Raw genomic sequence first — 24,272 nt, 5'->3', positions numbered from 1 at the left:
CGACGTCAGAGGTCATGGGCAGCGGCCGAGAGTGCCAGGCTGGGACGGCACAGGAACGGCCGAGAGTAGCTACCCCATGTCCAAGGTCAGGGGTGGTAGTTGAGAGGAGCTACCCCATGTCCAAGGCAAGGGGCAGCAGCCAGGAGGACCTACCCCACACCGAGGCCAGGGGCTGCGGCTGGGAGGAGCAATCCCACCTCTAAGGAGCTGTGGCTGCACGGGTGCAGGAGGGTCTAGAGGAGCTATTCCATGTTCAAGGTCAGAAGGGGCGGCTGTGAGGAGATACCCCTCATCCAAGGTAAGGACCAGTGGCTTTGCTGGAGCAGCCGTGAAAAGATACCCCACGTCCAAGGTAAGAGAAATCCAAGTTGGACGGTAGGTGTTGCCAGAGGGCATCAGAGGGCAGACACACTGAAACCATACTCAAAGGAAAACTAGTCAATCTAATCATACTAGGACCACAGCCTTGTCTAACTCAATTAAAATAAGCCATGCTCGTGGGGCCACCCAAGACAGGCGGGTCATGGTGGAGAGATCTGACAGAATGTGATCCACTGGAGAAGGGAATGGCAAACCACTTCAGTATGCTTGCCTTGAGAGCCCCATGAACAGTATGAAAAGGTAAAATGATAAGACACTGAAAGAGGAACTCCCCAGGTCAGTAGGTGCCCAATATGCTACTGGAGATTCAGTGGAGAAATAACTCCAGAAAGAATGAAAGGATGGAGCCAAAGCAAAAACAATACCCAGTTGTGGATGTGACTGGTGATAGAAGCAAGGTCCGATGCTGTAAAGAGCAATATTGCATAGGAACCTGGAATGTCAGGTCCATGGATCAAGGCAAATTGGAAGTGGTCAAACAAGAGATGGCAAGAGTGAACATCAACATTCTAGGAATCAGAGAACTATAATGGAATGGAATGGGTGAATTTAACTCAGATGACCATTATATCTACTACTGTGGGCAGGAATCCCTCAAAAGAAATGGAGTAGCCATCATGGTCAACAAAAGAGTTCGAAATGCAGTACTTGGATGCAATCTCAAAAACAACAGAATGATCTCTGTTCGTTTCCAAGACAAACCATTCAATATCACAGTAATCCAAGTCTATGCCCCAACCAGTAACGCTGAAGAAGCTGAAGTTGAACGGTTCTATGAAGACCTACAAGACCTTTTAGAAATAATACCCAAAAAAGATGTCCTTTTCATTATAAGGGACTGGAATGCAAAAGTAGGAAGTCAAGAAACACCTGGAGTAACAGGCAAATTTGGCCTTGGAATACGGAATGAAGCAGGGCAAATATTAATAGAGTTTTGCCAAGAAAATGCACTGGTCATAGCAAACACCCCCTTCCAACAACACAAGAGAAGACTCTACACATGGACATCACCAGATGGTCAACACCGAAATCAGATTGATTATATTCTTTGCAGCCAAAGATGGAGAAGCTCTATACAGTCAACAAAAACAAGACCAGGAGCTGACTGTGGCTCAGATCATGAACTCCTTATTGCCAAATTCAAACTGAAATTGAAGAAAGTAGAGAAAACCACTAGACCATTCAGGTATGACCTAAATCAAATCCCTTATGATTATACAGTGGAAGTGAGAAATAGATTTAAGGAACCAAGTCTGATAGATAGAGTGCCTGATGAGCTATGGACTGAAGTTCGTAACATTGTACAGGAGACAGGGATCAAGACCATCCCCATGGTAAAGAAATGCAAAAAAGCAAAATGGCTGTCTGGGGAGGCCTTACAAATAGCTGTGAAAAGAAGAGAAACAAAAAGCAAAGGAGAAAAGGAAAGATATAAGTATCTGAATGCAGAGTTCCAAAGAATAGCAAGGAGAGATAAGAAAGCCTTCCTTAGTGATCAGTGCAAAGAAATAGAGGAAAACAACAGAATGGGAAAGACTAGAGATTTCTTCAAGAAAAGTAGAGATACCAAGGGAACATTTCATGCAAAGATGGGCTCGATAAAGGACAGAAATGATATGGACCTAACAGAAGCAGAAGATATTAAGAAGAGGTGGCAAGAATACACAGAAGAACTGTACAAAAAAGATCTTCATGACCCAGATAATCATGCTGGTGTGATCACTGAACTAGAGCCAGACATCCTGGAAGGTGAAGTCAAGTGGGCCTTAGAAAGCATCACTACGAACAAAGCTTGTGGAGGTGATGGAATTCCAGTTGAGCTATTTCAAATCCTGAAATATGATGCTGTGAAAGTGCTGCACTCAAGATGCCAGCAAATTTGGAAAACTCAGCAGTGGCCACAGGACTGGAAAAGGTCAGTTTTGATTCCAATCCCAAAGAAAGGCAATGCCAAAGAATGCTCAAAGTACCGCACAATTGCACTCATCTCACACGCTAGTAAAGTAATGCTCAAAATTCTCCAAGACAGGCGTCAGCAATACATGAACTGTGAACTTCCAGATGTTCAAGCTGGTTTTAGAAAAGGCAGAGGAACCAGAGATCAAATTGCCAACATCTGCTAGATCATCGAAAAAGCAAGAGAGCTCCAGAAAAACATCTATTTCTGCATTATTGACTATGCCAAAGCCTTTGACTGTGTGGATCATGATAAACTGTGGAAAACTCTGAAAGAGACGGGAATACCAGACCACCTGATCTGCCTCTTGAGAAATTTGTATGCAGGTCAGGAAGCAACAGTTAGAACTGGACATGGAACAACAGACTGGTTCCAAATACGAAAAGGAGTACGTCAAGGCTGTATATTGTCACTTGCTTATATAACTTCTATGCAGAGTACATCATGAGAAACGCTGGGGTGGAAGAAGCACAAGCTGGAATCAAGATTGCCAGGAGAAATATCAATAACCTCAGATATGCAGATGACACCACCCTTATGGCAGAAATTGAAGAGGAACTAAAAAGCCTCTTGATGAAGGTGAAAGAGGAGAGTGAAAAGTTGGCTTAAAGCTCAACATTCAGAAAGATCATGGTATCTGGTCCCTTCACTTCATGGGAAATAGATGGGAAACAGTGGAAATGGTGTCAGACTTTATTTTGGGGGGAGCTTCAAAATCACTGCTTACACTGTTGGTGGGAATGCAAACTAGTACAGCCACTATGGAGAACAGTGTGGAGAGTCCTTTAAAAACTGGAAATAGAACTGCCTTATGATCCAGCAACCCCACTGCTGGGCATACACACTGAGGAAACCAGAAGGGAAAGAGACACGTGTACCCCAGTGTTCATCGCAGCACTGTTTATAATAGCCAGGACATGGAAGCAACCTAGATGTCCATCAGCAGATGAATGGATAAGCAAGCTGTGGTACATATACACAATGGAGTATTATTCAGCCATTAAAAAGAATACATTTGAATCAGTTCTAATGAGGTGGATGAAACTGGAGCCTATTATACAGAGTGAAGTAAGCCAGAAAGAAAAACACCAATATATATGGAATATATATGGAATTTAGACACATATATATGGAATTTAGAAAGATGGTAACAATAACCCTTTGTACAAGACAGCAAAAGAGACACTGATGTATAGAACAGTCTTATGGACTCTGTTGGAGAGGGAGAGGGTGGGAAGATTTGGGAAAATGGCATTGAAACATGTATAATATCATGTATGAGACGAGTTGCCAGTCCAGGTTCAATGCACGATACTGGATGCTTGGGGCTGGTGCACTGGGACGACCCAGAGGGATGGTATGGGGAGGGAGGAGGGAGGAGGGTTCAGGATGGGGAACACATGTATACCTGTGGCAGATTCATTTTGATATTTGGCAAAACTAATACAATATTGTAAAGTTTAAAAATAAAATTAAAAAAAAAATCACTGCAGATGGTGATTGCAGCCATGAAATTAAAAGATGCTTACTCCTTAGAAGAAAAGTTATGACCAACCTAGATAGCATATTCAAAAGCAGAGACATTACTTTGCCAACAAAGGTCTGTCTAGTCAAGACTATGGTTTTTCCAGTGGTCATGTATGGATGTGAGAGTTGGACTGTGAGGAATGCTGAGCACCAAAAAATTGATGCATTTGAACTGTGGTGTTGGAGAAGACTCTTAAGAGTTCCTTGGATGGCAAGGAGATCCAACCAGTCCATTCTGAAGGAGATCAGCCCTGGGATTTCTTTGGAAGGAATGATGCTAAAGCTGAAACTCCAGTACTTTGGCCACCTCATGTGAAGAGTTGACTCATTGGAAAAGACTGATGCTGGTAGGGATTGGGGGCGGGAGGAGAAGGGGACGACAGAGGATGAGATGGCTGGATGGCATCTCTGACTTGATGGACGTGAGTCTGAGTGAACTCCGGGAGTTGGTGATGGACAGGGAGGCCTGGCATGCTGCGATTCATGGGGTTGCTAAGAGTCCGACACGACTGAGCGACTGAACTGAACTGAACTGAATAATTAAGTATTTTATAATTAAGACGGAGAAGGCGATGGCACCCTACTCCAGTACTCTTCCCTGAAAATCCCATGGATGGAGGAGCCTGGTAGGCTGCAGTCCATGGGGTCGCGAAGAGTCGGACACAACTGAGCGACTTCCCTTCCACCCTTCACCTTCATAGATTGGAGAAGGAAATGGCAACTCACTCCAGTGTTCTTGCCTGGAGAATCCCAAGGAAGGGGAGGCTGTTGGGCTGCCATCTATGGGGTCTCAGAGTCGGACACGACTGAGGCGACTTAGCAGCCGCAGCAATAATTAAGACCGAACGGCAAACAACAAGAAATACTGTGTATAAGTTATCTAGCAAAAGTTAGTATTAAATAAGTATTAATTATGCCATTTTTATACCTTATTCAGATGAAAAGAAAAATTCAGAATAAGAAAAGGATGGGTTCTCAAAAATAAATGACACTACATATTTTATTTCTAAATACATTCTTACATTCCTATCTCACAATAACCACCAAAATAGATTCAAAACTGATTACAGAATTTAAGGGGAATATGTAGACAACTTTTAGGTAAATATTTCATATTGGGGAGGGGAGACTATGTGTAAAAAATGGAAGAAATCAGAAAGAGAAAAGCATAGCTTCAGTGTAATTTAAAAAAACTATCATGGACAACATAAAGTAAAATAAAAATGACTAATTACATCTATAAAACAGAACAAGTCATTATGCATAATGAATACTAATAAGTCAACAGGAAAACAAACAGCCCAAAATAAATATAACTGATGGCAAGAAAAAGCAATTCATAAAAAATAAAAATACATATCTAATAAGTTTATGTAAAATTTATTCATTTGTAATCAAAGAAATTTACTAATAAAGAAACCCAACTTTAAACACTAAAAATATTCCATATTACATTTACCAGTAAGATAGATTTTTTTTTGTACAATTTTTGTGTATTCACTTAAACATTTTAAGGGAACATTTCATTCCAGTAAAGGTTTAGGAGAGTCCTGGTTAAAGGGAAAAATGAACATTCTCTGGTATGTATCAAGGACTTAAGAATAGTTTATACTCTTTGATCTTTTTAGGAATCCAGTCTAAAGAAAACTAATGATGATTTTGTGCAGTTATCTCCAAAACATTTCTTCTAAGCCCCAAATCTAAATGTTTCCCATATTTTTTCACATAAAAACAAACACAGAAAATAACATTTGTACAACACACAGCAGGACATGGAATTGCTTATTTGCACCAGAATATGACTCAGAGGATTTAATGGGAAAGCTGGAATGCCTGGATACCAACACACCTGTTCCCAATTCATGACCATCCAATTCACAACCATTAGCCTGGGATGAACTAACTGAGACTATCCAACCAAAACACCTAACATTGATTCAAATATAACAACTCTGAAATATGGTTTGACACTAAAATTAAAGTCTTAAACTTTAAAAATGTAAGAGGATATTTCGTCTGCTGCTGCTGCTGCTAAGTTGCTTCAGTCGTGTCCAACTCTGTGCGACCCCATAGACGGCAGCCCAACAGGCTCCCCTTCCCTGGGATTCTCCAGGCAAGAACACTGGAGTGGGTTGCCATTTCTTTCTCCAATCTATGAAAGTGAAAAGTGAAAGGGAAGTCGCTCAGTTGTGTCTGACTCTTCGAGACCCCATGGACTGCAGCCTACAAGGCTCCTCCGTCCATGGGATTTTCCAGGCAAGAGTACTGGTGTGGGGTGCCATCGCCTTCTCCAGATATTTGGTCTAATAGATACTAAAACAGATAAGTCTTCAAAAATATATGGGTATTAAAACAAGGCATTAAAAAATTTTATGTCAGATTATTATCATATGTAAAGAAAAAACATAATCAAAGTTGCTAATGGACTATTTTTCAAAGTTTAAGTTATGACATATTTACAGATATATATATATATGCATAAAATATTGGAAAAACAAAACTAAATATGAAAATTCATCTATCTTGTGGTTTTTCTGATTTTAAATTATATTCTTTACTGAATTTTCCAAAAAATTTTATATAAATACTATTATATTTATAATTTGAAAGCAAACAAATTTGAAATAAAGCTTTAATATAGATAATAGGAAGTTATACTGAATTGTAGTTTTGAAATATTTTGCAAATCTAATATTGATATAGATGTTAATCTTTTATTAACTTTTGGAAATCTCTCTAAAAATCTGTGATGCATGGAAAAGAGAAAAAAAGAGTTCAATATCTTAAAGGATGGATATTCAGTATGACCCAACAGTCAACATCCTTTCAAACATAGCTCTTAAAATAATCTCTTTCTCTAATGCTCTTCTAATATACATTATAGTTCAATGTAATAGCAGGAATATATTATATTTTTTTCCATTTGAGTCAGCAAACTCCTGAAACTCTGACTTTATATGTGGCTACATCTTATAATAAATTAAAAAAAAAATCTTGATTAAATTAATGTGGTTGGGAGGGCAAAGAAGCCCACAAATATTTAAGCATCTCTAGGAAAGCACTTTGTATCCAGTCATTTTTATGTAATTGATGTAGATTTTATAGCCAAAGAAGAAGATGAACATGTAAGGAAAATCCTTTTTATGAGGATCTTAATGTTTTTCCATCCTCACTAAGGGACTGAACGTTAACTTCTTGTGCTTCACATACAAAGAGACCATTTCGACACACACCCTGCACAGTTCATAATCAGAATATGAAGTTTTTACCTCACTATACAAACATCCATATTGCTTTTCCTCTGCTTCAGTATATTTATATACTGACCAAATGAAATTTGCAGGGCCTGGAAATCATTTTAATAGAGAATTAGCAATCACTTGAAAATACCGAAAATGTCAAAATATATTTTCTTTTCTGCCCATCCGATTTATAAGAATTAATGTACCATAAGTTCCTTATCCATTCATCTGCAGATGGATATCTAGGTTGCTTCCATGTCCTAGTTCTTGTAAACAGCCGGTGCTCTGGGACAACCCAGAAGGATGGGGTGGGGTGGGAGGTGGGAGAGGGCTTCAGGACGGGGGGCACATGTATGCCTGAGGCTGATCTGTGTCAATGTGTGGCTGGGGTTACCAAAGTGATTGTCCTCCAAATAAATAAAATAATTAAAAAGAAAAGAATTAATGGAGTCATTCTGAGTTGGGATCTCAAGTCTTTAATACCATGTTGTTATACATCTTCCTGAGCATTGTTTTCTTAGAAATTAATTGTACTTATTATACATGAGTACATATTAGGTCATTCTTCCTTCCCCAACTATCTTAAAAATAAAATGCAGAATTTAACTGACCCCAAGAAATAATTTCATAATTTTACTAATGGATAAATAGTGAAATTATGGAGAGAAAGTGATTAATTACAAAACTATAATCAATGTTTTACCACTCATTATATCATACATATCATCTCAGGTCATTTTTTCCAGGGAAAATGTGACATTTAGAAGTTACATTTTAAAAAATCATAGAAGTTTTAAAAAGTAATATTTGTATAGGTTTGGGCAAATATTTCCATCCTCAGTGTGTTAGTAATCAACAGACCTAAAAATGTCAAAAGGAAAAATCTTAGTAGATGCCAAAATTTGGTTAGATAACTTGTCTACTATAGTACTTGGTTTTAAGCAGTTTATTGGTGTCCTAAATCTGTGAGTAATGAAAACTATGGAAAATTCTATAGGGTAGAGGGAAAATGAAACAGTAAAAACCTTTAGGGTGGAACAAAATGCATACTAATTTCTATTCATTAGCAGACAATTCACTACTCCAATTACCTGCCAGCAGTTTGTAAATATTGCTTTTCAAGAAACACAATCCACCATAATTTATTATTTCTATTGGTGAGATGATCATGAATATTAATCTTTCCTTCTTTATTTTGCAAGAGTGCAAGTTAAAATATATTTAATTTTAATTCCATAAATGCTGTGTTCCCATTTTGCACAGGCTAGCCATACAGCGCAAGAAAAAATTAGAGCTTGTTCATTAACTTATACTTTCAACATTTTGTTCACTGTTCAGCTATTTAAATCAATTTACATAAATCACAAACTCTCTAAAATATGTGTAACAATTTACTCATCATAAAATTATATTTGGGTATGAAAAAGAATTTTGAAGATGTCTTATTAAAAACATTTAAAATGTCAAGTTGTGAAGATGATGAAACATAGTTTTTATTAGGGAAGGGTTGTTTGTAGGGAGGAACACCACTAATAAGAAAAAAGGTGGAAAGTAGGAGTATCAAAATTCATAGTTAAAGAAATTGTCTGCTGCTGCTGCTGCTGCTAAGTCGCTTCAGTCATGTCCGATTCTGTGCGACCCCATAGACGGCAGCCCACTACGCTCCCCTGTCCCTGGGATTCTCCAGGCAAGAACACTGGAGTGGGTTGCCATTGCATTCTCTGAAAGAAATTGTCTAGAAGTCCACTAAAAATTTATACCCATATCTTATACTGGAAAGCTATGTGAACAATTGTTTTTATGCTTGTCAAGTCTAAGTGGTAATTTTATATCTTATTTTTACTACAGTTTAGTTGATTTAGAATATTATGTTAGTTTCAGGAGTACAACACAGTGATTTAATATTTCATAAGTTGCATTCCATTTAAAGTTATGATAAAATATTGACTATATATTCCCTATTCCCTGTGCTGTACCATATATCCTATACCTCATTTATTTTATACATAGGTAATTTTATATCTTTTAAGTGTATAGATCTCTTTATGGTATGCTTTATGAGAGAAGAGGCAATGATCTGGGAGAGAAGAAATGGTGTAAAAGGAATGACTCTCCAAGGGGACCTACACTATTTGGTTTCATGCAGGTTTCTAGAGTAGAGAAATACAAAGCATTTGTGCAATCTGCATATTGTAAAAGTCATATGTGGATGTCTCATCTCGCAATGCAACGGACATGAGTTCAATCTCTGGTCAGGGAAGTCAGATCCCATATGCTGTGGGGAAATGAAGCCCGTGTGCCAGACCATGTGCTACAACTAAAGAGTACGTGTGCACAATGAAAGAACCCACATGATGCAACGAAGATTCTACATGCCACAATTAAGACCCAACACAGCCAAATAAACAAATAGATTTTTTTAAAGTAGTATGATTTCAGTGAATGGCAAATTTTTCCTTGTCTCAGCAATAAGTGATCACTGAGTGTAGTGGAATTCTTTTTTTTTTTTTTTAACACAATTCCAAGAGCACCCAAGATTTGTTATAAGAAGATTCCACCGTACTTATTAACAATCCGACAGGGACTAGAAATACAAGTGGAACTCTTTGCTGACCTATCTACTTCACTGGCTGAATAAAACTTTTAAATATTAGCAAAATCTATTCACCTTCTGTACAATAAAAATAAATTCCCTGAGAAACAATGTCTTTCTTATCAAAGCTCTTTTCTGAATTTGCATATCAGCTGTATGCATTACTGGAGACATGCACATAAATGTTTCTTTATCTTCATGTTTTCCAATGACAGTTGTTATCAAAAGAATATTGTATCTAACCCCAATTTACTCTTTTTTTAAGTTCATATTCATGGAATCTTGAGAAAATAATATATGTCTGGGAAATTCCAACTTCAGACAATCAGGTCCACACCTTGCTACTTGAGAATAGAAATAGAGTCATTAAAGATTGGGGGGGGGGGAGTCATTATTTGTCCCTAGAACATCAATTAAAAAAATGGTTTATTTACTAATCCAGAAAGCACACTTAATATTGTCAAGTCAAGCCTAAAAGTAATCAAATTTCACCTCTAATCCAACTAAGTATACATCTACTTTATTAAGATGATTCTGTAATCACTTGAATCTAACTTCTGTATCAAGTTTGCCAAAGAAATATTTTCTGCTACATGTATTATTTTCCTCTTTGTTTTCCTTTGAGTACCCTCTGAATTTTAAGATTCCCTTCTTGTCAGGCTGCTCTGGTTTCTCATACTCCTTCACCTGTCAAGGATCCAAACAAGATTAGTCTTTTATGCTCCAAATTTAATGATCCTTTGCTTTCATAGAAATTTGTCTTAAGATTTAGTTCCTCAAATCACTTTTTCACCTTCAATCTAATGAATAATCCTATCTTTAATATTGGGTATTGATAGTGGGGGCTTCCCTGGTGGCTCAGATGGTAAAGAATCTGCCTGCAATGTGGGAGATCTGGGTTCGATCCTTGGGTTGGGAAGATCCCCTGGAGAAGCGAATGGCTACTCACTTTAGTATCCTTGTCTGGGAAATCCCATGGACAGAGGAGCCTGGTGGGCTACAGTCCACGGGGTTGTGAAGAGTTGGACACCAATGAGCGATTAACACTTTCAGTGTTCTAATTTTATTCTTTCTACATTACATGTGCTATTTAATAGTGGCTCCTGTGCCTTAAAAACTGTATGGACCCTAAAAGTACTGTGAGAGTTTGGGCACTGGGAAATTTGAGCGTATCACAGAAGGGATGTCAAACCTAAGTGATAAGTCACAGGACTTGCAAAATTCAGAGAGGATATTAAGTATGTGAAAATGCTTAACAATAAGAAAGTGCTATACAAATAGGTGATATTATTATTATTACTACCATAATTCTACTTAGTTTTACCTATCTCCTCGAACAGATAAGACTCTTCAGAAGGAAAATATACTAAAAATACAACTTTCAGTAACTCTACAGGAGCCTTTCTATTAATTATTCTTCTACTTTAAGAAATGATGAATGACTAGTTACATAAAGTCTAATAAAGAGTAAGCTTATGAAGGGCTGATCAGTATTGACCAATTAATGCAATAAATAAGATACTTACAAAGGAAAAAGAAAAACAATCAGTAAAATACTGAATGCCAAATGTCTGTCTTAATTATCTTTTCATCTTCCTATTATGCTCACATGCTTGTTTAATACTTTCAAAACAAAATAGAATTTTGAAGACAAACAATAGGAACTATAGAAGGGATATATGTAAACACATAGCTGAATCACTTCGCTGTACAGCAGAAACTATGAAACATGGTAAAGCAACTATACCCCAATAAAAATTAAGTTTAAAAAAAAAAGATTGCAGGAGTGAACTTGCAAAGATAAGGTTGAAAAGATAAGATTTGAATAAAGTAAATGTTTCCAGGGAAACCTCAAAAGGGAGAGGGAGCAACTATATGAACTGTGAAATTTAAAACTCATTGATAATAAGTCTTCATGGATCACTGATTTTAAAATTTTATGTACTCTATTTTATGCACAAAAAAGTCAACCAAAAGGTATCTGCTGCTTTGTATTTTCTTCCTAAGGCTTCGTTTTTTGTTGTTTCAATTTTAATGAACAGATTTATTTGACAAATCCAGCTTTAATCTTCACAAGATGTTGATATGTGGAGACATTCCAGAACACAGAAGGAGGGGGAGAGGGAAATTCCATAAGAATGATCTGCTTATTTGGGGAGGATAAAAATGTAAATCTAAATGTTGCTTTTACCTCACTCAAATATTCACAACATATTTTAAACGCAGGTTAAGCCACTGGGGAAAAAAGTTTCCAAGAGTCTGTTACCCACTTATTAATATCCAATACCCAACATGGAAAGTTAGCAAATAGAGACAGCATGTGTTGAAACAAGTCTAAATGGTTTTCAACATTTGTGGCATGTTTATATTTTTGCAGGAAATGACTCAAAATTTTCTTTGAAGTATTTTGTATTTCTTACAGTAATAAAGGGGGAAAAAGTTCTGTTTTGTGTCAATTCTCCATTAATATTTAGATAAAGCCAAAATTTTCTTCTTGTTTACCAAAAATACAATTGTAAGAAATATTATTTAGGGAATTTCCATTTTTAATGTAACATAATTTTTTAATCCATGTTTTTTTATAATAAAAGCAGCTACCATCTAGAAACTATATTTGAGGTCCTACTGTTAATTTATCCACTATTGTGTATATTCCACACACTTCTCCCCCAAATTAGATGGTTAAGTTTACATTTGACTGTAAATGGAATTACAGAATTTTTAAAAATTCAAAATAAAGTGAATGTGTTAAATTGACTTAGAACAAATTTCTGCATTAGAAAAACACTAGTGAGCACCGTGAAAAGAAGGCAAAACTTTCTGAAGGTCAGTGTGAAATCACTCATAAGTTTGACCAAAAAACTATTATTTTTTCTTCTTTGGGTTATTAGGTACTATTAAATAAGCCAAATACTATGGACAGGATAAATCTTGATACTAGAAAAAGAATCTAACTGTATCCTTTGAGAGATGAGAAAGGCTGTGCTGGAATTCACAGATGATAAAACAAATCTTTGCAAAAAGTGATAAATGACAGACTATCCCAAACTCAATGATGACATGCTTTTATCATCATGAGATTATGAAAACATGCTGAAGTATATAAATGTCAGAAAATCCCTTTTAAAAAGTTAACACAGACCTGGATTAGAATCCAAATATAATATTTGTATGAATATATACTCCATTATAGTCTCTGATGTGGGAACATTATTTGAAACCTTTGATTTAGTTCTGGCATGATCCACACTTTACAGGGGACTTGAAAAACAAGAATGTGTTCAGAGAAAGCATCCAGAAGAACTGAACTACACAATAAGAACTGGTTAAAAGAACAGATTGTTTGGGGCTGGGAAAAAAAGTCTCAGTTGGGACATGACAACAGCTTTTACTATTTAGAGATGAGTTTAGCAGAAGAAGAACTGGACTCAGGCTGTTACTCCATGAGTAGAACGAAGACCAATGGTTACAAGTGATGGTGAGAAATGTAAGAAAAAGTCTAACAAATAGAAATAATCTGTTTCTAAAAGAAATAGGAAGGCACTAGAAATATCAAGAATGTGCAGTAGAAGGGAAACTGACCAGTGCTCAACTCCTGACCTCACTGCTTCTTTCAGCTTTGAGATCTTGATCCAGTTACTAAACTTCTCTTTCTGTTTCCTTACCTATAAAATGGATGTTCTTGAATTGGATAAAAGTGGTGTAGCAGGTCAGAATCCTGAGATAAGGGGGAGGAAATCTTGAACTGGGGGTTTCCCTGGTGACTCAGATGGTAAAGCATCTGCCTGCAATGCAGGAGATCTAGGTTCATTTTCTGGGTCAGGAAGATCCCCTGGAGAAGGGGATGGCAACCCACTTCAGTACTCTTGCCTGGAGAATTTCATGGGCAGAGGAGCCTGGCAAGCTACAGTCCATGGGATTGCGAAGAGTCGGACATGACTGAGCGACTAACACTCTTGAACTAGATGGGCATCATAAATCTTGAACTAGATGGCCACCATGGTGCTTTCTATTTCTAAGGTTCTACTATTTCATAATAAGTGAAAATACGATATTTTTCATCTCATGGTAAGAAATTATTGCCTAATAATTTTATTTAATCAACAAATTTATTTAATCAACACATAGCTACTATGTCATATAATAGTGCCTACTATATATAGGCACTCCTCTAAGAATATAGAAGAGAAAAATGCCCAAAAACTTTGTCAAGATAGACCTTAAATCAGACAATAAATGAAACAAGTAAATCATACAATGTAAGAGAAGGTGATAAGTACTATATACAATAACAGAGAAATGAGAGATTTTAAACAAGGTCTGGGAAGCTTCCATGAAAAGCCAACATATGAAAAAAGATACATTAATTTCATCAAAATTTTTACAATAATTTTATTATGAAATCCATTGAAAAATGGATTCAACCAAGTCTTGTGACCCAAATAATGTTCCAAATAATGCAATCTCATCAGAGAATGTTATGGACTGAACTGTGTCCCTCCCACAATTCAAACGTTGAAGTTCTAAGCTTTAGTTCTTCAGAATGTGACTCTATTTGTGAGGTAATTAAGCCAGATGAGATCACTGAAATGGGTCCTGACCCAAAATGACTGGTGTATTTATGAGAAGAGATTAAGACACAGCCATGTACAGAGGGAAGACCATGTGAAAACATAGGGAGAAGGCACCGTCTGCAAGCTAAGGAGAGAGGCCTCAGAAGAAACCAACCTTGCTCACACCTGGATCTCACTTTCACCTCCAGAATCATGAGACAATACATTTCTGTTGTTTAAGCACCTCTAACAAACCAACACAGAGAATACTGTGGAATTTCCTAGGCAAGAATACTGGAGCAGGCTGTCATTTCCTTCTCCAGGGAATCTTCCCAACCCAGGGATCAAAAATGCATCTTCTATCTCCTGCATTGGCAGGCAGGTTCTAAACCAGCTGAGTCACCAGGGAAGCCATTGTAGTATATTAACCCAGTCTAAATACTAAGTTTAGGATAATTCAAGATTGCAAAGCCATTTTTATAGCAACTCAGACTTCTTTAAAAACTTTATATTTAGACTATATATGTAGATTTCAGTTTTTCTGTGTCTATATTTGTGAAGATCCTCATCCTTGGAAGAAAGGCTATGACAAACCTAGACAGCATTTAAAAAACAGAGCCATCATTTTGCCGACAAAAGTCCAGATAGTCGAAGCTATGGTTTTTTCAGTAGTTATGTACAGATGAGAAAGTTGGACTATAAAGAAGGCTGAGTACCAAATAATTGATGCTTTCAAATTGTGGTGCTGGATAAGACTCTTGAGAGTCCCTTGGACTACAAGGAGATCAAACCAGTCAATCCTAAAGGAAATCAACCCTGAATATTCACTGGAAGGACTGATGCTTAAGCTGAAGCTCCAATAATATTTGGCCACCTGATGTGAAGAGCTGACATTGGAAAAGACCCTGATGCTGGGAAAGATTCAGGGCAGGAAGAGAAGGAGGTGATAGAGGATGAGATGGTTGGATGGACCAACCATCAGCTCACTGGACATGAGTTTGAGCAAACTCTAGGAGATAGTAAAGGACAGAGAGGCCAGGTATGTTGCAGTCCATGGGATCACAAACAGACTCGACTTAGTAACTGAACAACAACAACAAACGTTGTACCATTAAATTGCACTGAAAATCTTGAACCTAATGGTTACCTGGGAGTAACCATGGGAGAAGAGTGGAGAAATAACTCCAGGAAAAAATGAAGAGATGGAGCCACAGCGAAAACAACGCCCAGATGTGGATATGACTGGTGATGGAAGTAAACTCCGAGGCTGTAAAGAGCAATATTGCATAGGAACCTGGAATGTTAGGTCTATGAATCAAGGTAAATTAGAAGTGGTCAAACAGGAGATGGCAAGAGTGAACATTGACATTTTAGGAATCAGTGAACTAAAATGGACTAGAATGGGCAAATTTAATTCAGATGACCATTATATCTACTAATATGGGCAAGAATCCCTTAGAAGAAATGGAGTAGCCCTCATAGTTAACAAAAGAGTCCGAAATGCAGTACTTGAGCGCAGCTCAAACATGACATAATGATTTCTGTTCATTTCCAAGGCAAACCATACAACATAACAGTAATCCAAGTCTATGCCCTGACCAGTAATGCTGAAGAAGCTGGAGTTGAATGGTTCTATGAAGACCTACAGACCTTATAGAATTAACACCCAAAAAAGATGTCCTTTTCTTCATAGGGGACTGTAATGCAAAAGTAGGAAGTCGAGACCTGGAGTAACAGGCAAATTTGGCCTTGGAGTACAAAATGAAGCAGGGTAAATGCTAACAGAGTTTTGTCAAGAGAACACGCTGGTCACAGCAAACACCCTCTTCCAACAACACAAGATATGGACATCACTGGATGGTCAATACTGAAATCAGATTGATTATATTCTTTGCAGCCAAAGATGGAGAAGCTCTATACAGTCGGCAAAACAAGACTGGGAGCTGACTGTGGCTCAGATCATGAACTTCTTTTTGCTAAATTCACACATAAATTGAAGAGAGTAGGAAAAACCACTAGACCATTCAGGTATGACCTAAATCAAATCTCTTATGATTATACAGTAGAAGTGACAAACAGATTCAAGGGATTAGATCTGATAGACAGAGTGCCTGAAGAACTATGGACAGAGGATCATGACATTGTACAGGAGGCAGTGATCAAGACCATCCCCAAGAAAAAGAAATGCATAAAGGCAAAATGGTTGTCTGAGGAGGTCTTACAAATAGCTGAGAAAAGAAAAGAAGCTAAAGGCAAAGGAGAAAAGGAAAGATACACCCATCTATATGCAGAGTTCCAAAGAACAGCAAGGAGAGATAAGAAAGCCTTCCTCAGTGATCAATGCAAATAAATAGAGGAAAAGAATAGAATGGGAAAGATTAGAGATCTCTTCAAGAAAATTAGAGATACCAAGGGAACATTTCATGCAAAGATGAGCACAGTAAAGGACAGAAATGGTACGGGCCTAACAGAAGCAGAATATATTAAGAAGAGGTGGCAAGAATACACAGAAGAACTACAAAAAAGATCTCCATGACCCAGACAACCACGATGGTGTAATCATTCACCTAGAGCCAGATATCCTGGAATACGAGTCAAGTGGGCCTTAGGAGTCATCACGATGAACAAAGCTAGTGGAGGTATTAAAATTCCAGTTGAGCTATTTCAAATCCTAAAAGATGATGCTGTGAAAGTGCTGCACTCAATATGCCAGCAAATTTGGGAAAACTCAGCAGTGGCCACAGGACTGGAAAAGGTCAGTTTTCATTCCAATTCCAAAGAAAGGAAATGCCAAAGAATGTTAAAACTACCGCACAGTTGCCCTCATTTCACATGCTAGCAAAATAATGCTCAAAATTCTCCAAGCCAGGCTTGAACAGTACATGAATCGTGAACTTCCAGATGTTCAAGCTGGATTTATAAAAGGCAGAGGAACTAGAGATCAAACTGCCAACATCTGTTGAATCACAGAAAAAGCAAGAAAATTCTCCAAAAAAATCTTCTGCTTTATAGATTATGCCAAAGCCCAGACCACCTTACCTGCCTCCTGAGAAATCTGTATGCAGGTCAAGAAGCAACAGTTAGAATCAGACATAGAACAACAGACTGGTTCCAAGTTGGGAAAGGAGTACATCAAGTCTGTATATTGTTACCCTGTTTATTTAACTTATATGCAGGGTACCTCATGCAAAATGGTGGGCTGGATGAAGCACAAGCTGGAATCAAGATTGCCAGGAGAAACATCAATAACCTCAGATATGCAGATGACACCACCATTATGGCAGAAAGTAAAGAGGAACTAAAGAGCCTCTTGATGAGGGTGAAAGAGGAGAGTGAAAAAGCTGGCTTAAACTCAACATTCAAAACACAAAGTTCACGGCATCTGGTCCCATCACTCCATGGCAAATAGATGGAGAAACAATGGAAACAGTGATAGACTTTATTTTCTTGGGCTCCAAAATCATTGCAGATGGTGACTACAACCATGAAATTAAAAGATGCTTGCTCCTTGGAAGAAAAGCTATGACTAACCTACACAGCATATTAAAAAGCAGAGATATCACTTTGCTGACAAAGGTCCATCTAGTCAAAGTTATGTTTTTTCCAGTAGTCATAAGGATGTGAGACTTGGACCATAAGAAAGCTGAGTGCCGAAGAATTGATGCTTTTGAACTGTGTTTTGGTGGAGACTCTTGAGAGTCCCTTGGACTGCAAGGAGATCCAACCAGTCAATCCTAAAGAAAATCAATACTGAATATTCATTGGAAGGACTGATGCTGTATCTGAAATTCCAATAGTTTGGCTACCTGATGCGAAGAACTGACTCATTAGAAAAGACCCTGATGCTGGGAAAGATTGCAGGCGGGAGGATAAGAGGACAACAGAGGATGAGATGGTTAGATGGCATTACTGACTCAGTGGACATGAGTTTGGGCAAGCTCCAGGAGATGGTGATGGACAGGGAAGCCTGATGTGCTGCAGTCAATGGGTTGCAAAGAGTTGGACATGACTGAGCGACTGAACTGAACTGAATGGTTACCTCCCAATGTACTTTGTGGAAGAGATATAGTTTAATCAAAATATCAGAAGGACTTCACAACTAATAATATCATGCTTAAATTATACCTGGGCTTCCCTGATAGCTCAATTGAAAAAGAATCCCCCTGCATTCAGAAAGATCCCTTGGAGAAGTGATAGGCTACCCACTCCGGTTCTTGGGCTTCCTTTGTGGCTCAACTGTTAAAGAATTTGCCTGCAATTTGGGAAACCTGGGTTCAATCCCTGGGTTGGGAAGACCCCCTAGAGAAGGGAAAGGCTACCCACTCCAGTATTCTGACCTGGAGAATTCCATGGACTGTAGAGTCCATGGGGTTGCAGAGAGTTGGACACGACTGAGCGACTTTCACTTTAAGGTATATGTAAACTTCCAGGATATGCAAAACATTTATTTTTCTATCATGATATGCTGTTGCTGCTGCTAAGTCGCTTCAGTCGTGCCCGACTCTGTGCAACCCCATAGACGGCAGCCCACCAGGCTCCCCCGTCCCTGGGATTCTCCAGGCAAGAACGCTGGAATGGGTTGCCATTTCCTTCTCCAATGCATGAAAATGAAAAGTGAAAGTGAAGTCGCTCAGTCGTGTCGGACTCTTAGCGACCCCATGGACTGCAGCCTACCAGGCTCCTCCGTCCATGGGATTTTCCAGGCAAGAGTACTGGAGTGGGTTGATTTATTGAAGTTTGAGATGGCAGCTCATAGTCTTTTAGAATGTTCATGTGCACAACCAAGCAGTTAATAATACCAGGACTTAGGTTCCCCCCTCCGCCTTATTCAACTCTTCTCCAATTGCTGAAAGAGCTCAGTGGAACTTTGTAGCTTTGCTGTGTACCTGTATTCAAGCTGACCACCTACTTAAAGGAGCATCTCCATGACTATGTGGGCTATGTAGATGCACATTTTAACATATTCTTTAAATGACATTGCTTCCTATTCCTTTCTATCCCTTTTAGATGTTCCTGTTAGGGATATACATTAGTTTTAGAGATAAAATTAAGTCAATGAATATACTTACAGGTCCTGTTAATTTAAATGCTTTCTCAAATTCTTCACCCTCTTCCATTAGTGCTTCTTCAGTCCCAGGTAAAGAATCTATTTTCACAAAAAGAATGAATACGTTAGAAAAAAAAGAGTAAGCTGGAGTCACATATTGCTTAATATATGAACTTATCTGATATATGTTAATATATGATACAATTTTTATATATAAATCATAAACTCTCAGATATATAAACTTATCATGAGAAGGATATGAAAGTAACTGAACAGGATGTTGAAAAATCATAGTATTTGAGATTTAAAATAGTGTGTAGAGTGTTTTTTATTTAGCGTACAATGTATGCAAACCTTTAGCATTTCTAATTTGCATGCTTGCATGCTCAGTCACTTCAGTCATGTCCAACTTTTTGCAACCCTATGGACTGTAGTCTGCCAGGTTCCTCTGTCCACGGGATTCTCCAGGCAAGAATACTGTGGGTCACCATTTTCTTCTCCAGGGATCTTCCTGACCCAGGGATCGAACCCGAGTCTCTTACATCTCTGCATTGGCAGGCGGGTTCTTTACCACTAGTGCCACCTGGGAAGTCCATTTAAAAGGGTGCAATGAAGTCAGGACTGTGCAAGAGCTGCAGTCATCTTAGTCAGATCAACTCTTCTTTTGGCATATTATTTAGTTAATTGTTGGAATTTAATGTTCTTTTTCTGTCTTGTAATTTTTATTTGCTTTTTCCATCAACTGTTTTTTTTTTTTCTTTTTTTGAGGGGCCACAGTATTTAAATTCCAATTTGTATTCTCTTTTTTAAACAGGATGAACAGTTCTGAAAAGTTGGGAGAAAGGTTGTTGTTGTTGTTGTTTCATCGCTAAGTCCCGTCCAATTCTTTGTGACTCCATGGACTGCAGCCCACCAGACTCTGTCTGTGGGATTCTCCATGCAAGAACACTGGAGCGGATTGCCATGTGCACCTCCAGGGCATCTTCTCAACTCAGAGTCTGAACCCATGTCTCTTTCATCACCTGAACTGTCAGGTGGGTTCTTTACCACTACCACTACCTGGGAGAAGAGTAATTATTATTAAATGACGGTTAGTATTCCATTTTAATGTATCAAGGAACAAGTTGATATTATTTGCTTGACTAGATTGATGATAGGGTATGTAATGACTTTCAAATATGTGAATAAAAAGATGGTAAACTTTTCCATATGTCTGCCAAACTAAATTAATTATAACAACGAAGATTTCTACAGGTTCTAGAGAATTCTTCAATAGAGATAGATACATAAAGCATCTAGAAATAGCTTGTGTTTTAATACCTTCCATTCAAATAAAAAAATCAGTTATAAGGAGGGTATTTTAAATCACCAGCAGCTTTAAACATTGATTGATTATATTTATTAATATTTTAAAGAACCATATGCATCCTTAAAGAAGGCCTTCCTTCACATTCCCACACACAAGTGGAGACAGATTTTTTTTTTTGTTTCATAAAATGTGTGCTCTGAGAAGAAAATCAGAGCCTTAAATCCTCTGAGTCCTTAATGGCCAGTCAAGACCATAGAGACAATGGAAAGCTTAGTACAAATCTATAATCACAATTGTTAAGTCATGGAGCTCTAGCTCCAATAATTCAGAATTTTATATTCAAGCAAAAAAAATCAGGATAAATGATGAGAATTGTACCACATTAAAAATATTAATCCATGAATAAAGGAAACTTGAATCCATATCTATTAAAACCCCATCATAAATGTGACAATAGATAGATTCTTTACTTTAGAATGCATAAATTAGTATAATTTAAGTCCCCCAAGACTGAATTATATTCTGCTGAACTGTGATCAAATATTACTATAATTTTAGTATTCATTCGGTATTTTTTCCATTTTATTATATGTTGAAATTGCTATTTGTGTGGAATATTGACAATAATATTAAAATGTCCGACCCTACATCATAAAGCAAATTATTACATTTACAGAAGAAAACTCACTCTCGTGGATTTGCTAGGATTTTTATAGTTGGAAATACTATATGCCAGGCTTTTAACTAGGAGCTGTTAAAACAAGTTGAGCAACAATTCCAGAAAAATAAACGACCTAATCAAAAAATGGGCCAAAGAACTAAACAGACATTTCTCCAAAGAAGACATAGAGATGGCTAACAAAACACATGAAAAGATGCTCAACATCACTCTTTATCAGAGAAATGCAAATCAAAACCACAATGAGATACCATCTCATGCCAAGTCAGAATGGCTGCTATCAAAAAGTCTACAAACAGTAAATGCTGGAGAGGGTGCGGAGAAAAGGGAATCCTCTTACACTGTTGGTGGGAATGCAAACTACTACAGCCACTATGGAGAACAGTGTGGAAATTCTTTAAAAAACTGGAAACAGAACTGCCTTATGACCCAACAATCCCACTGCTGGGCATACACACCGAGGAAACCAGAATTGAAAGAGACACATGTACCCCAGTGTTCATCACAGCAGTTTACAATAGCCAGGACATGGAAGCAACCTAGATGTCCATCGGCAGACGGATGGATAAGAAAGCTGTGGTACATATACACAATGGAATATTACTCAGCTATTAAAAAGAATGCATTTGAATCAGTTCTAATGAGGTAGATGAAACTGGAGCCTATTATACAGAGTGAAGTAAGTCAAAAAGAAAAACACCAATACAGTATACTAACACATATATATGGAATTTAGAAAGATGGTAACGATGACCCTATATGTGAGACAGCAAAAGAGACACAGATGTAATGGACTCTGTGGGAGAAGGCAAGGGTAGGATGATTTGAGAGAATAGAATTGAAACATGTATATTATCATATGTGAAACAGATCGCCAGTCCAGGTTTGATGCATGAGATAGGGTGCTCAGGGCTGATGCACTGGGATGACCCTGAGGGATGGGATAGGGAGGGAGGTGGGAGGGGGGTTCAGGATGGGGAACAACACATGTACACCCATGGCTGATTCATGTCAGTGTATGGCAAAAACCACTACAATATTGTAAAGTAACTAGCCTCCAATTAAAATAAATTAATTATTTAAAAAAAAAAAAGAATATGAAGATTTGCTAAAACAACAACAACAAAAAAACCATGGTACAACTCAATAATGGACAAATAGTTCAATGGGCAGAATAGAATTTTTAGGTCCAAACCCATAAGAGCTTGGTTTTTGATAACACAGTACCTCAAATTTATGTTGAAAGAACAGACAATATAGAGATGGTGTTGACTCACTCTACAAATAAAAATAAAATATGATCTCTATTTAACCTCAAATACAATGACAGACTCAAAATGAATCAGAGAAATAAATGTGGAAGATAAGATTATCAAGTTAATAGAAGACAATGTAAAGGAAAATTTTTTGTTATTTAGAGGTAAAACCTAGATTAGGAACAACAGAGGGTGTATGCCACCACCATTCTTATTCACCATTGCTTTTAAGGTTTCACTGTATACAAAAAGAAATAAAATGATCAGTATAAAATTTTGAAAAAAAAAAAAAAACACAACAATTTGAGCAAGATAATCTTCTATGGCTCTCTCTCTTGGAGTTTACTTGAACACATTCACACAGTATGGATTTTTTTTTTAATAAAAATTAACATTTGTAAAAGGCTTGGCAATGGTTTTACATTTTGTTCTGTTCTTGTTTTAGTTCCATTCTTCCTGGTTATTGTTGCCACATCTAGTGAGATCTACAGTGTGGTGAGGTGTGAAGTACGCCAGAATATTCGAAAATTTACATATCCATCATATTTACATATCTGACCATATTTACATATCCAACCATATTTATCCTTGCTAAGTAGAAAGGATCCTTCTAAATAACCCAAATCTAGTGATAGAATAGCAGTATAATAAGCTACTTGGAACAATAAATATTGTGAAAACAGGATGAACCTAGAGACTGTCATACAGAGGGAAGTAAGTCAGAAAGAGAAAAACAAACTTTGTATATTAACACATATACATAGGATCTAGAAAAACGGTATAGCTGATCTTATTTGTGAGGCAGAAATAGAGACACAGACGTAGAGAACAAATGTATGGGCACCTGTGCAGGTTAAGGTGGCACGGGATGAATTGGGAGACTGGATTGACATATACACACTATTGATACTATGTATAAAATAGATAACTAATGGGAACCTACTGTATAGAACAGGGAACTCTACTCAATGTTCTGTGGTGATCTAAACAAGAAGGAAATCCAAAAAGAGGGGAAATATGTGTACATACATATAACTGATTCATTCTGCTGTACAGCAGAAACTAACACAACATTAAAAACCAACTATACTCTAATTCAAAAAAAAAATAAAAAACACCTTAGTGTTGAATGCTTGGAGAGGTGCACTTCATTTTTAAAGTGCTCTGAGTACACTGCTTATTACCAACTATTGGCGGGCACATATGTGTAAACTGTTGCTCTGTCAACTCCAGAGCAATTTTTTTCTAAGTATTAATTTAAACGATTTTCAAAATACAAGCTATGAATTTTTTTAGCTTTTCTGAATCACATGGAAAGGAAAATGATGTCTATTCCAGAGCATTTTTCCCTAAATATTAATATAAATGATTTTCAAAATACAAGCTATGAATTTTTTGAGCTTTTTTGAATCACATAGAAAGGAAAACGAGTCTCTAAATTTGTTAAATGTTAGTTTATCTCCTCATTTGAGAGAAGAAACTGAAGAACAGAAAGATAAAGTAATTTTGTCAAAATCTAATAGTCTCTGGCACCACTTGCAGTTGAAACTTAGCCTCTGTGGTCGATGGGGCCTGCCAGTAAGAACCTAGAGATCTGTAGGGTTTGTCAATGATGTTTAACTTCATTTAATGACTTCCTGTCATTATTTATACTTTTGCTGTTTGTGTCACAACAGGTTTGTTTAAAGCACAAAGTTACACCTGCTCATAGAAATATTTGTTTATTGA

The 24,272-nt window shown here is 37.4% G+C and overlaps 1 protein-coding gene across 4 annotated transcripts in view; it reads right to left on the bottom strand.

The window, feature by feature from the left end:
- Positions 1–24,272, bottom strand: part of C14H8orf34 (chromosome 14 C8orf34 homolog) — a 364,577-nt gene that overhangs the window by 76,322 nt on the left and 263,983 nt on the right. For all 4 annotated transcript variants that reach the window (XM_070802638.1, XM_070802639.1, XM_019974143.2 and 1 more), the window contains one exon: positions 19,323–19,399. In XM_070802638.1, the coding sequence (XP_070658739.1) occupies positions 19,323–19,399 (77 nt within the window). The remainder of the gene's footprint in view (positions 1–19,322; positions 19,400–24,272) is intronic.

This window comes from Bos indicus, chromosome 14, assembly GCF_029378745.1.
Source record: "Bos indicus isolate NIAB-ARS_2022 breed Sahiwal x Tharparkar chromosome 14, NIAB-ARS_B.indTharparkar_mat_pri_1.0, whole genome shotgun sequence".
In the NCBI taxonomy this organism is placed as follows: Eukaryota; Metazoa; Chordata; class Mammalia; order Artiodactyla; family Bovidae; genus Bos; species Bos indicus.
The sequence above is the reverse complement of the archived record's forward strand: the minus strand, read 5'-3'. Positions and strand labels throughout refer to the sequence as shown.